This window comes from Puntigrus tetrazona, chromosome 2 (genome assembly GCF_018831695.1).
Source record: "Puntigrus tetrazona isolate hp1 chromosome 2, ASM1883169v1, whole genome shotgun sequence".
Taxonomy (NCBI): Eukaryota; Metazoa; Chordata; class Actinopteri; order Cypriniformes; family Cyprinidae; genus Puntigrus; species Puntigrus tetrazona.
The window spans coordinates 17,794,878-17,808,594 of NC_056700.1; the positions used below are offsets into that span (position 1 = coordinate 17,794,878).

The window sequence follows — 13,717 nt, forward strand, 5'->3', positions numbered from 1 at the left end:
CTGGCACAATAGCAAACAATGACATAAAAAAGGCAAATTAAATTAAATGAATGCACCGACATTGTGAGTATATTGTTCCATCCAATCATTTGAAATGATTCATTTTGCTAAGGTTGTTTGCTTTAGCAATGTTTTGACCACCCACTGAAGTACAGCAAACAGACAAGATGGTAAACACCAAACGAATGTTAAGCAAAAGCATTAATTAAAATAGCAAAAACTAAACAATAGTCTAGTTAAAGAGCAAAAAAAAAACATTTGTCTAAATATATGTGTGTGTGTGTGTGTGTGTGTGTGTGTGTGTGTGTGTGTGTGTGTGTGTGTGTGTGTGTGTGTGTGTGTGTGTGTGTGTGTGTAAAATTTGAAAGCAGTTTAAGGAAGCGGGATGGGCTAATGCTGAGGGAGGGCTTTGGCTTTTCAGGATCAGTTTTTTTGGCAGCGCGTATCGAGCGACCACGTCTACAGCCCAGAGAAAGGGGCTGCTGTGCATATGAAACCGAAGATTTGACCAACTAGCGCAATGACAGAGAAATAAGACAAAGAGAGATTTTGCAAGGGAAACTGTCTATCTTCATACCGCGTTCTCTCGATGCAGCATTTCAGCGTTCAGTCTAGGAGAATGGTTTAAGATTATCAGTCACTGCGATGCATTAGTAATCTATAGCAGTAACTTAATTGTTTACATTTTGATAAACTTAAGCATTTTCCCTTTCTCCCGGAGAAGTCAAAGTTCTCGTCGATTTTGTATCACAAAAGTGTTAGGCGCTAGGTTTTTTTTAAAGCTTGGTTATGTTTTGACGGTTGCAAGAGCAGCCAAACTTTATTGAGATTAGCAAACCTCTTTTCAAAAAGGACTCATCGACAGAAGAATGATTTGGAGAGGGTTAACAGAGCTGTTGCTCCTCGTTTTTGTGTGCTTGCACAGATCGTCCTCAAAACAAGACACGAAACCTGAGGTGAGTATTCTGCATTTTTATCGAGATATTTATTACTGATAGCACATCCAGATGTATTGTGCGATGGCAGATGTTTTATTTGGTGTGAAGGTCTGGGTATCACCTCTGCCTAGAAGAAATATATAAATAAATAAATATTAAATATACAAAAAAAATTGCATTCCATGTCACATTATGTTTACATTAAATCCATCTAAACGAACTACGTCAATTATAATATTAATATATATTTTAAGTACTTTACAAAACTACTACAAAAACTACTTACACATGCATGCATGCAAACACATGTGTGACCTTCAGTGAAGTGGGATTTTTTTTTTTTTTTTTTTTACTTATAAAAACAGATTGATGATATGAGACTCATTCTGTACAGATTTAGGAATACTTATAATTATGGGTCCTTAATTTAAACTGTTAATAGTGGGAATATCACAATGCCTGTCAAGAACAGGTAGGGTCCTAACACAACAAACTCAGGAAATGAATTGTAATTGGCACAAAAAAGCCTGTTTGCATTAAACATTTTCATATACAATTTTTTTATTTTAGAATCACAAAAAAAAAAAAAAATCAGATTTTAGTTATGGACTTGTATGTAATTTGTAATAATAACATATTATAATGATTTTCCTAATAATTGCATTTAGCAATAAAATGAAATAGATAAAAGTAAAACATCCAGATATTTCAGGAGGAAATGTACTTAAGTGCAATGAAATCAATGTCATGATGCAAACCAACTTCGGTTGTAAAATGTTTCTAAAACGGTTCTAAAATGGTTTTTTTTGCCCCAATTATACATTAACAATTAAAATATTTAATTGTAGATTTAACCCCTAAGAATATCACACTGATTTCCAATTTAACTTTGAAAAGATGAGTGAAATCCAGAAGGGATTATGGGTGTTATTACCATTGTGAATTTCTGAAATCAATTTTTTTCATATGGGAAAGCTTTTATTGGCTGCCAGTCATTAGCGCTGTTCAGTCACATATGTTTAGCTTTAAGAATCTTTGATCTCTTTGCTAACTGATCAAAGTAAACACTTAGAAAACAGAAGAGGAGTGAAGGATTCTGAATTAAGGTCAAGTGAAAGACCGCAGAGAATGAAAGATGCTGAGGATGCAAAAACGAACGACCAATTACCACAAGAAAACAGGAAAAGTCATGCCTGTTATGTTGTGGTCAGATTGTGGATGGATATGCTGAGGATGAGTTTGGGGGGAAAGGGTTTTTCTGCTTCTATAAGCTGCGGGATTTAATGGATGACATCTGTCCTTAGTTACGGTCAGAAAAGAGGGGAGGGGTTTAGACGGGGCGGAAAACTCCATATGGCCTTTTTTCTTCCTCTCTTTCTCCGCTTTGGCTAACAGGAAGTCATCACAATCCTGCAGGAAGTTCTCCTAATTTCATTAGGATATCCTCAAGTTACAGACTCATGCACACCTGTGGTTTTAGACAATATTAGTGTCAACATCCGAGGCCCTTTGTTGTGAAAGTCATATACTCCTACACAAACCATGACGTGCTATTTTTAGTACGCGTCGCGTCATCGACAGCCGTGGTCATGAATAAATCACCTGAAAAACCTCAAGGGAGTTTTGCATCATATCACTTTATTGCGATGTGCAATCGGCCACATATGGTCTAGTCACAACCTTTATAGGACAGAGGCAGAGGAAATGGCCAGGGGATTTTTCCGTTCGGCCTTGACCACATGGCTTTAGAACAGATGTGAGATGATGCCAGCAGTTAGTGATGTAGTGTCAAAGCGTAAGGAAGGAAGTGGGATGTGGAAGGGGGTGGCATGTTAGAGAAAAGAGAGACAAAGAGATGGGGAAAAAAATGGGATCGTTTTAGGCAGGAAATGTGGTGGGGTGTGAATGATGCAAGTCTGCATAAAGAATAGAAGTTATTGTAGGCTGAAAAGTGATGTCATTTCAGAAGCAAGAGAATAACATAAAAATGAAAGGCTGAATTGGATTACAAATTGTCCAGTTCCTGTGCCACTTATAGGCGAAACAACCCACAGACTTCTGCAGAAGGTCTGAAAAGTACTGGAAAGATAATAATTCTAATAACCTTTCCTATTTAGAGTAATGATCCTTTTTTGCACTTTCCATTTGAAAAAAAAAACCATTGTTTTCATCAAACAGCCAAGTGCCTCAGGTCCACTGATCTATAAAATAGATGGAAAGATAATTATAACTAGTAAATTCAGATTTTTCCACCAAGCATCCAGTTTCAAATAATTGAAATAAAATACTGAAATTGGATTACTTTCTTCCTCGTAGAGCCACTAATCAATAGCATAGAATTGATTTCAAATTGAAGTGAAATACAAGGAATTTAGGGACTTTAGGTCTTTAAATATGCAGAGTAATCTTTGTTTTTGTTATAGCTAAACTTCAGTGGTAAACTTGTGGTAGTGTAAACTCCAGTGGATCTTGTGTTGATATTACGGTGTTGAAACATTTAGCCAGCTGTTGAGGTTCATTAGCGTAACCTGAGCAGTTGAACTGCATTTTTATGATTTGGCTTCATTGGATTTGGATTCACCACATGCTCACCCAGATTCTGTGTTATTCCATTGGCCCAGAGAGAATGGAAGTTGTGACTCATTTTCCCTTAAAATTGCATGTCTTTCTTTCATGTCTCTCTGATTTTAATGTGCATATGCGCTCAAACACAAAATGGCGCCTATTGATACTTTATGTATATCAGAAACGTTTTGGACACTATTGTGTCTTGCAAAACGTAATATTCAGGTATATCTCAAGCTAAAATAATGGAAGAAGCTTGACAGAAATTTGAATAAAAATCATGACTTTTTCAGTTTTCCATTGCGTTGAATGTGATTCATACACCTTTCTCAACCACCTCAATATGTAAAATTTGTTAAGATTTTTCTTTATACTAAAAGTAGAAGTTGTTTATTGAAATAGGCTGTGCGATTAAATTATAAAATATTGCACATTTGGAGGTTTCCCAGTTTTTGACTTGCCTTAGTATAATGACATAATCAACATAACCTGGCACCACCATTTTAGCATACAACGTAAGTAATGGATGAAACAGCCAGTAATTCATGTAAGTCTTACATTTATAACTTGGGGTAATAATGAGTTAACATTTCTGTGAAAAGTCATTTTCGTGGAAAAGACGGGGAAGTACTAGCAAAAAGAAGTAGACTCTGCCAGGATGTCTTTGAGTTCTAATTTCGAACTTGTTTTTGAGAGATGCAAGAAATGTTGCGCAACTGCAAAGACATCACTCGTGACTTTTTCATTTCAATCTAGCAGAATGGAGTCGAGATGTCTCTTACCAGAATGTGATCTCAACTTTATCCAGTTTCAGCCACTGGATTGCATGAGGGGCATGTTCATCTATTACAATCTCAACCATCCCCCACCAATCCATATCCCATTAACAGCCTTTTTTTCCTCATATGGATATAACACACTGAACCTTTGTTTGTGCTGTGAAGGACTGAGTGTGAGTCACAGACTCAAAATGTCTGATGATATGAAGGAATGGAGAAGAACTTTTGTAGAAGTTCAGAAATAGTCCCACAGACGATAAAAGATACTAAGAGAAAAATAGAGGAATACATGTGCAGGAAAACAGGAAGTTCTTAAAAAAAAAAAAACTTCCAGGATTACATCAACTTGGAATAGATGCTTTGAAGCATCTGACTGTGGACGTCACCACATCTGCTGCCAAGACACACACTCAAAAACACATTGAGCCATTATAAACATAAAACATGCTGATCACGCTGAGGAGCCTCTTTCTGTTGACACTTTACTCACAAAGACCGCACACGCTACAGCCAAATCATGTTATCCACATGTTTTTCTCTGTATGCGCTACAGCTGAATGAGGGTGTGCTGAGGCCCCACAGGGTGTGTCTACATTGTTGCCCTTCATTCCTGCAGTAGTTTGTGAGAGAGAGAGGGAGCTGGAGGAGGTAGGGAAAGAGGGATTACAGGATAAGGGCTCTGTCTCTGAGGTTTCAATGGTATTAACCAGAAATTCCCTGGGAAATTACTGACTGACAGTTTGGTTTAACTGGAGACAGTATCTGTCTCCCTAAGGGAGTCGCAGACAGATAACATTTCACCTTTCATTATCTCATCTATCATCCTATATTGCTACAAGCAGAAATGTGTTTGTGCCTTCACTGACTCAAGATAGAGAAAATGCAGCTTCTTTCGCCTTAAAAGTAAGCACGGTCATAAATCAGTCTAGACACATACTTGATATATATACGTTTGTTTAGAAGCAATTATTTAAGTGAATTTTGAATACAAACCATTGCAGTGTGTATAAGTGTTTTGTGTCATGAACTGTGGAAAAGAACTCTGCCCAATCCCTTGGGTTTGTGAGTTAAACTCCTACACACACTAAATGAAGTTTTTGTTAACTGTATTCCAGTCAGTTTTCAATTCCATAGAATATATATACACATACATACACATATGGTTGTATACGGTTTAAAATGGGGTAAAAACAAACTGTTAAAAAATCTGAGGTCAGTAATATTTTAGTTTTTTGTTCACCAAGTAAAAACAATCCATCCTTATGTTTAAAAATAATAGTAACATTATTTAAAAATGTATATTTTTTCTGCAATGGTAAATCAGAATTTTCAACAGCCATTATTCCTCAGTATTATGCGATCCTTTAGAAATATGTTGATTCGTCATTCAAGAACTGTTCATTTTTATTAATGTTGAAAAAATTATGGTTTTTATTTGTGTAAGAAAAAAGATATGGATGTTTTTTTAAAACAGTATAAAAGTATTTTAATATTAATATGAAAACTTTAACATTAAATATATTTTTTCTCATTTTTTTCTCTCTCTGTCTCTCTCTCTATATATATAACAAAATTAACAAAACGTTTGTGTCCAATAATGAGTTCCTCTTTCTTTTTCTCTTGTGTTCTAGGCATGGCTACAGCAATATGGTTACTTGCCACCCGGTGATCTCCGCACACATACAGCCCGTTCTCCTCACTCCGTCTCCTCTGCTATTGCTGCCATGCAAAGATTCTACGGCCTGAAAGTCACCGGCAACATGGATCCTGCAACTCTGGAGTAAGTCAACTGCCCACATGATTCATACAGCAGTGTTTTACTGAGTATCGTAATTAGTGCTTCCATGCCCAGTTTATTACAAAAAAATGGGTCCAGATAATTTTCTCTCCATGGACTCAGTCTTGCATTTTTTGAACACCTGTGGCTAGTTCAAGAGATTCAAGAGCTTATAGATATCTCTGTGGAATTATTTTGGCCCATCAGTTATGTGGTTGTTAGTCATGGAAGGAGAGAATGGAAAAACTAGAGCATTGTGTCAGCAATCCTCCACTGGTTTGCAATGAGGCACAGAAGATGTAGAATATATGAGGACAGAAATTAACGGCCATCCTGTCCAAAATCACTGAAATTAAATCTGTTGTGCGGTGGATGATCTAACGTATTGGACGGTGATTGCCAGGGCAATGAAGAAGCCCCGCTGCGGCGTCCCAGACAAGTTTGGAGCCGAACTGAAAAGCAACCTGAGAAAGAAGCGCTACGCAATCCAGGGACTCAAATGGGACAAAAATGAGATCACATTCTGGTAAGAGACAACCTTAACTCCATTCTGCTGGATCAATAAAAGAGCAGTGCATTTTAAACTGTATTTAGGTCATTTTAGGCACAAAACTCCGGTCCAAACCATTACCGATTAATTGAGGTTTGCTGTCATAAACGTTTAGATATGGCTGTGGCTATGCTTTAGTAAATACGCACCACACTTATGGAAAAGTCATCTTTGGCCTACTATATGATTCTGCTCCACTGCAGCCACGGCCAAAATTCCTGTGTGACTTGTCTGTAATGTAAATCACTTTCTCTCCCCCTTTCCTTCATATATTCCTCTTTTTCCTATGTCCTACTTTCCTCTGATTGCCTTTCCAATTCACCCTTTCTTATCTCTTCACAGCATACAGAACTACACACCAAAAGTTGGCGAATACGAAACGTTTGAGGCGATCAGAAAAGCCTTCAAAGTGTGGGAAGGAGTTACCCCTTTGCGATTCCGAGAGATCCCTTACAGTGACATCAGGGACAAGGTTGAAAACTTTGCAGACATCATGCTGTTCTTCGCCGAAGGTTTTCACGGTGACCCCAGTCCGTTTGACGGCGAAGGAGGATTTTTGGCTCATGCTTACTTCCCAGGCAATGGCATAGGGGGAGACACACACTTCGACGCAGCAGAGCCTTGGACCATCGGCAACCGGGACCTTTTGGGTAAGGAGTACAGTTAGGAAAAATACTCTAGACTTCACAAGGATCTCACTTGTTTTTGTTTTCAGTGTGGATAGCGGCTGTTGTTTAGACATGAGTAAGCAGGTTCAGATAAACTCTTTGGTTTGAATACTTGTGTTATAGAACGAGTGAGGCAAGTCCAGACAAGCGTTGTGTTTGTGCACAATTTAATTGAATTGTGTTGACTCAGCCTTACCTTTTCACTGGAATGTTTGAAACATCTCCTTCTGAAAAGCTTTTCTTTGACGTCTTCCTGTTTTGGACTGAATGCTCAAAAGCAAGCTCTGAAAGTACAGAGTAATAGCTCTTAGCTGTCATTCTGCGCTATCTATTCTTAGCGTAATAGTTCAAAATAGTTGTGTTTAATGTGTGCTGCACAATTACACAGCATGCTACTTAAGGTTAGCCAAATCTGACCTGTGCTGACATGGTTATCTCTTACTTTCATTCAGGTAATGATGTGTTTCTGGTGGCTGTGCATGAATTGGGTCACGCCCTGGGAATGGAGCATTCAAATGACCCCTCCGCCATCATGGCTCCCTTCTACCAGTGGATGGACACAGAGAACTTTGAGCTTCCTGAAGATGACCGTAAAGGCATTCAGCAGCTTTATGGTAAAACTATCAATATCATTGCAACTGGAATTGCTAAACCACACTATAGTTCTGTTTAAGGCAGGGTTATCATTAACTAAAGCTAAAATAATATATTTACAGTGTATTTATAAATCACTTGCACTGCCATACTATTTTATTATCTGGTACAAAAAAGCGAAACTATCTTGCTTTGCTTTTCAAACTTTACTTGTTTTGGATAAAAGAATCTGATAGATGAATAAAGTTAACTGAACATTAAATACAACTAATCAAACCAGATTCCATGTAACATACATGGATGAACAGCAGCATCTGACTAAATCAAACATCAATGAAGACCAAAGCAAATGAACCAACTCACAAAAACATTTTGTGCTGCGTAGGACCAAACACCGGAGGTCGTCCGAGACCACCTGTCACCCCACAGACCCCCCACCACACTCCATATCCCACGCCATACAGGCCCGGAGGACCTGGCTTTGGTCCTGACATCTGTGAAGGCCATTTTGACACCATAGGCATTTTCAGAGGAGAAATGTTTGTGTTTAAGGTACGCGTGGAATATCTGTGTACGCATAGGGTTGGGGTTGGAGATCATGCAGCGTGTGTGTTCATCACAGTTCCTGTCCCTGTCTTTTAGGATAAGTGGTTCTGGCGCGTTCGTAATAATCAGGTTATGGAAAATTACCCCATGCCAATTGGCCATTTCTGGAGAGGTCTGCCTACAAATATTAATGCTGCCTATGAAAGAGAAGATGGGAAATTTGTCTTCTTTAAAGGTACAAGTCGTCTTATTTTGCCAGTGGAAAAAAGTGGGTTTTTATCCTTTAACAGGCCTGTTCATTGCTTCAGAAGTAATATCATCTCTGGCTTGCAGGGGACAGGCATTGGGTGTTCGCTGAATCGAACTTGGAGTCAGGTTACCCGAAGACTCTGAGAGAAATGGGCAACGGTCTTCCAAAGGACAAACTAGATGCAGCTCTTCTGTACACCCCTACAGGCAACACCTACTACTTCAGAGGAAACAAGTCAGTAGCTTTGATATCCAAAAATGCAAGGCATGAGAACAAAGGGAGCTTAGATCTGAAACAATTTCTTATCTTCAATCAGATATTATCGCTACAATGAAGACACTCAGTCAGTGGATCCAGATTACCCCAAACCTATGAGTAAATGGCAAGGCGTTCCAGACAACATAAAGGCTGCCTTCATGAGTCGAGATCAAAGTAAGCCTTTTACTGTCTTCAGATTTTTTAATCAACCTCCAGTCTTTCATAATAATAAGCCTTCTTATTCTGACATGGTTGTTCTTTGTCCATTCTGTATGTCATATGACATATGCATACAGAATTATTCAGTAGCACAGGAAAACTCTTTTTTGCAACCTCTTACTCTGTGCTAACAATACACAGTAAAATACATTTATTTTAATATTATGTTCATTCCGAATGCAAAAACAAAGTGTAATATACTTTGTTTTACGTTTTCAGTTCACTCAAATGTTTTGATAGAATTCAATGTTTTAATTCAGCAAGGATGTATCATACATTTGTCACAAAAGTTAATTATTTTAAATAAATGCTGTTATTTAAAAAAAAAAAAATTCTATTGAAGAATCATGAGAAAATTATTTCCACGCTAAGAAATGCTAAGCACCAAAATCAGCATATTGATGGCAATTTTAAATGATTAATCATATCCAAAATAAATATTTATTTAATGTATGTGTGTGTACTGTGTAAATTTATCTAAAAACTCTTACATAGTTTTACTGTTTTTATTATATTTTTGATAGAAAAATGCCCTCTTGGCAATATTAATGCAATATTTGTATTTGTATAGCATTTATCACTTGTGGAATTGTGCATGGTTAGGACACAAATATGGCCTGTGTCATTTCCAGACCCTCATTCACTCACTTATACCAATATTTTTCTGCCACTGTCTAATACAATACATATCTAATACAAGACAGGATGTAAGGTTTGGACCAAAGATCGCTACCATTATACAGTCCTGACCTTTCCTCTCTTAAACTTTATAGGTTATACCTACTTCTACAAAGCCAACAAGTACTGGAAGTTTAACAACCAGTTATTAAGAGTGGAGCCAGGATACCCCAAGTCTGCTTTAAGGGATTGGATGGGCTGTCCCAACGAGGACTCCAATACAGGTGGTGGAGGTGGAGGTGGAGGAAGTGATCGCGATCGTGAACGTGAACGAGAGCGCGAAAGAGAGCGCGAAAGGGAACGCGAAAGAGAACGCGAACGGGAGCGTGACCGCACGCGTGAGGAAGACAAGACTGAGGACGAGGGCACAAAAGAGGAGACAGAGGTGATCATAATCGAGGTGGAAGATGCACCCAGCAGTGGGGGTGGAGCGGCTGCCGTCGTGGTGCCACTCATGTTGCTGGTCTGCGTGATCCTTACGCTCGGAGCACTTCTCTTCTTCCGCAGGTACGGCACACCGAGACGCTTGCTCTACTGCCAACGCTCCCTACTGGACAAGGTTTAAATCTTTAAGAAGGGATACCAGAAGAAAGGGAAGGGGAGGAGAGGAGAGAATTGAGAATATGGAAGAAGGGGACTTACTAGCAAAGCAAAACCAAAATGAGAAAAGCAATAAAAAAATATATATATGGTTTTGGTCAAAAAGGGCCCCTTCGTTGTTTACTTTAGAAATGATGCCACTCAAACAAATCTCTGCATTTTTATATTTTGTAATTAGTGGTTTTGAACGTTTTGCTTTCACACCTGTGCCAAGCTCTTCCCGCACGCTGTATAAAGGCATACGGTACTTGTTTTTCCCCTGTGTCACTTTCACTTCATCTCTCCCCTCTTCTCTCAATGTCTTTCTCTTCTTTCCCTTCTGGTGTAGCCAACGACGCCAGCTCATCGCTGTTTGTTTAGCTTTTTGTAAATGTCATTTTAAAGTTGTGATTGTTGTTGTTGTATGTCTGACTCATTGTGAATTCTTACCCTTTGTCGAAAACAGCGTTTGTCCCAATCAGAAGACTTTGTGCTTATCTCAGGTTGCGGCCAATGCTTATCACATTTCCAGCAGCCTCATGCAAGTTTTATAACAAAGCCGTGCTACCATGGATTTTGAATGTCATGCCATGTAACAGGGTCCACAGTGATGGAAAAACCTGGGGGGAAAAATACTTTTGTGAACGACAAATTAAATTAGATTTACAATTTTCTAGTTATACATTTAAATAATTTAAAAGTCAGAAAGGGTTTATTAGGAGTGTCATTTCTGTTAATCTTTCCAGGATGCATGAACTAGATAAGTCGGTCAAAAGATGTACCATGGTATTCTCTGTAGTACTATATAAATACCTTAGTGCATGAATATCGTAATTCCATACCGTGGTATTTGCTGATTCGTGGGACCACTGTAGTACTTTTGAAGTGTTCTCCTATATACAATGTTGCCAGATATCAGATATAAAAGATTATTTACATTGGCTCATGAAAGGTAATTCTTTTCACTAAAACAACACAGGGTTCCGCTCCCACCCCATGCAACTTCCAACTCAGGTTAAGAAAACCAAAGTCATGTGCCATTCCATAGATAATTGATACTTATCCCACTAACAATGCCTGCAAAGCTGTGCTGTCTGTCTGTGTCCTCCAGTAGTATGGCTTTATATCGTACTGTATTTTTAATAATTACTATTATTGATAATGATGATGTCATTATCATTATGATTATTACTATTGTTATTGTTCTCCATGTCAAGAATGTGTTTTTTTGATTTTAACAATTGTCATTAAAAATGTCCTGCTGGACAGGCGATAATGTATGTCTTATGAAGTGGCCTTAATTTGGGGAAAAGTGAATGGGTGGGTTTGTATTTTTGAACTGAAATAAATTTTTAAATATATAAATGATATTTTCACTGCTTGTGTTTACAGTTATTGAAACCTGTGGTGCTTTTTTATGGGAATCTAAAGTTTGAATAATAAAAAAAAAACAATAATGATAATAATATTTAAATGGTGATGATCATTATCTAAAAATAAATTGTGCTTGTTTCAAAACCTTTTTTATGTTTAAGTCAAAAATAAAATATTTTGTAAGTTTTCTTTGCTGTTTCTTTTTTGAATTTGTATTAGAAAACGTTTACAAACCATTTAAAGGTTGAAATGAAAAAGACAATTCTCCCATTTGCTCACCCTCGTGCCATTCCAGCCCTGTATAACCAACCCTCTTCCGTGAAACACAAAAGAAGATATTCTGAGAAATGTCTGTTTTTGTCCATAATTGCCAACATTCTACAAAATATCTTCGTGTAATAATATAAAAGAAAGAAAGTAACATTTGGGTGAGTAAACAAGGACAGGATTCATATTTTGGGTGAAACATGTTTATTTAGCCCACTCACTCTCCTGCACAACAGCGAGGTGAAAAGAAAAGCAGTTCTCTATCCTAATCTCCAGCTGCTCCTCTCAACCTGCATCCGAATCCAAGACTTCTTGCCTTCTTCAACCATATTTTCCTAACTGCTTGTTACCTCCCAGAGTCCCCTGTAAGAAGCATATCTCTCATTAGTGCACCCATCCTATTCCTCAACTCATGACCACACGATAAGACAAACACCTTCCACTTTCACACATAAATTATGATGCCCCCACATAGGCTTAATTCTTTTGCATAGAATTGCTTTTTTTCTTGTCATTTCTGTCTATACTTCTCTCTCTCCTTCCTTTTGCTGGCACTCGGAAACACTTGGCCATATAAATGGGACGGAAAAAGCAGGCTAGGTCCAAGGATTAAGTGAAACCAGGAATGATTATAATTCTGCAAACCCTTTTGGCACTGTTCGCAAGGAAACATATCTGTGTTATAATGCGAGTGTGTGCGCCTTAAAAATAATTAAACTTCCAGATACTGATTGAGGCACAAACATGTGTAAGTGAGAGACGATACTCCATTGGACGTGTTTGTATCCATTTTAATGGAGACAGCCGAATGTGCTTGCTTTTTGGAATAAGCGACTGGAGATGGATAATGTTTTGGCACCCTGGGTCCAGTCACGAGGCTTTGGGGAAGCGAGGGGGGCGGACGTTTTGGAGGCCAGCGATCAAGGAGAATTCCATCAACAACATCTGGAATCCAAACTGCCTCAATACTAGCGCACTGCAGGAAAGAGGGAGGAAAACACGACTTATCTGTGCACATACTGTTGATGTAATAGAAATGATACAACCTTTAACTTGATCAGACATCTGTATAAACGTGCAGCACAAGCCAACAAGATATGCAACGACAGACATTCAGTGATTGCTTTTTATGTACCTAAAGGCCCTGCGTATTGTATTCTTTTCAGTCAGAGCGTATCCCGCTACACAAGTACTCCGTCTTTTCACTTTGTGCACATTTTAAGCAAGTTCAATCTTTTCCCAGCTGATTCTGCAGTACAAACAACAACCTCAGCACTTTCTGCTCTGCCCACAATTCCCTCCATTTCTCTCTCGCTCTTTTTCTCCAGGCAAGTAGAGTTGAATTTCCTCCGTTTCTGCTAAGCGACTCCCTTTTTTTTCTTAAGCAAGGCTTAACTGAAAACATTTAGCAGCACCACAAACATTTTAAGTTTCTCTCTTAAAACGCATTTATCTTCTTTTGAAGGTCACTGGGCAAAAAAGAAGCTTGTCTGCTCTTCACGTCTTCATGCTGCTCTGCTTGTTCAAATTAAGTCAGTCACATGCTATATAACACCTCTGCTTGACAGGCTGTATCCACTTCTTTTGATACGGAATGGGAAAAAGAACCGACTTTGTCAAGTAAAACTTATTCTTTAAAACAGATTCTTTCAGTTTTCTTTGTATGTTTATTTGA

At 38.2% G+C, this 13,717-nt stretch overlaps 1 protein-coding gene across 1 annotated transcript; it reads left to right on the plus strand.

Annotated features, from left to right (window-relative positions):
* The first annotated feature begins 426 nt into the window (after window positions 1–426).
* mmp14b (matrix metallopeptidase 14b (membrane-inserted)) lies at window positions 427–11,919 on the plus strand. Its single transcript, XM_043217307.1, has 10 exons — window positions 427–956; window positions 5,914–6,062; window positions 6,463–6,585; window positions 6,952–7,259; window positions 7,730–7,891; window positions 8,257–8,423; window positions 8,514–8,652; window positions 8,751–8,901; window positions 8,984–9,099; window positions 9,918–11,919. The coding sequence occupies exons 1-10, from the start codon at window positions 870–872 to the stop codon at window positions 10,385–10,387; spliced, it is 1,872 nt and encodes a 623-aa protein (XP_043073242.1). The 5' UTR covers window positions 427–869; the 3' UTR covers window positions 10,388–11,919.
* The last annotated feature ends 1,798 nt before the right edge of the window (window positions 11,920–13,717 follow it).

Excerpts from the sequence above, each read along its gene's own strand:
- mmp14b (XM_043217307.1), top strand. The coding sequence starts at position 870 with ATGATTTGGAGAGGGTTAACAGAGCTGTTGCTCCTCGTTTTTGTGTGC. Across the intron at positions 7,892-8,256 it reads AGGCATTCAGCAGCTTTATG|GACCAAACACCGGAGGTCGT; the intron begins GTAAAACTATCA and ends TGTGCTGCGTAG. Across the intron at positions 8,424-8,513 it reads GAGAAATGTTTGTGTTTAAG|GATAAGTGGTTCTGGCGCGT; the intron begins GTACGCGTGGAA and ends CCTGTCTTTTAG.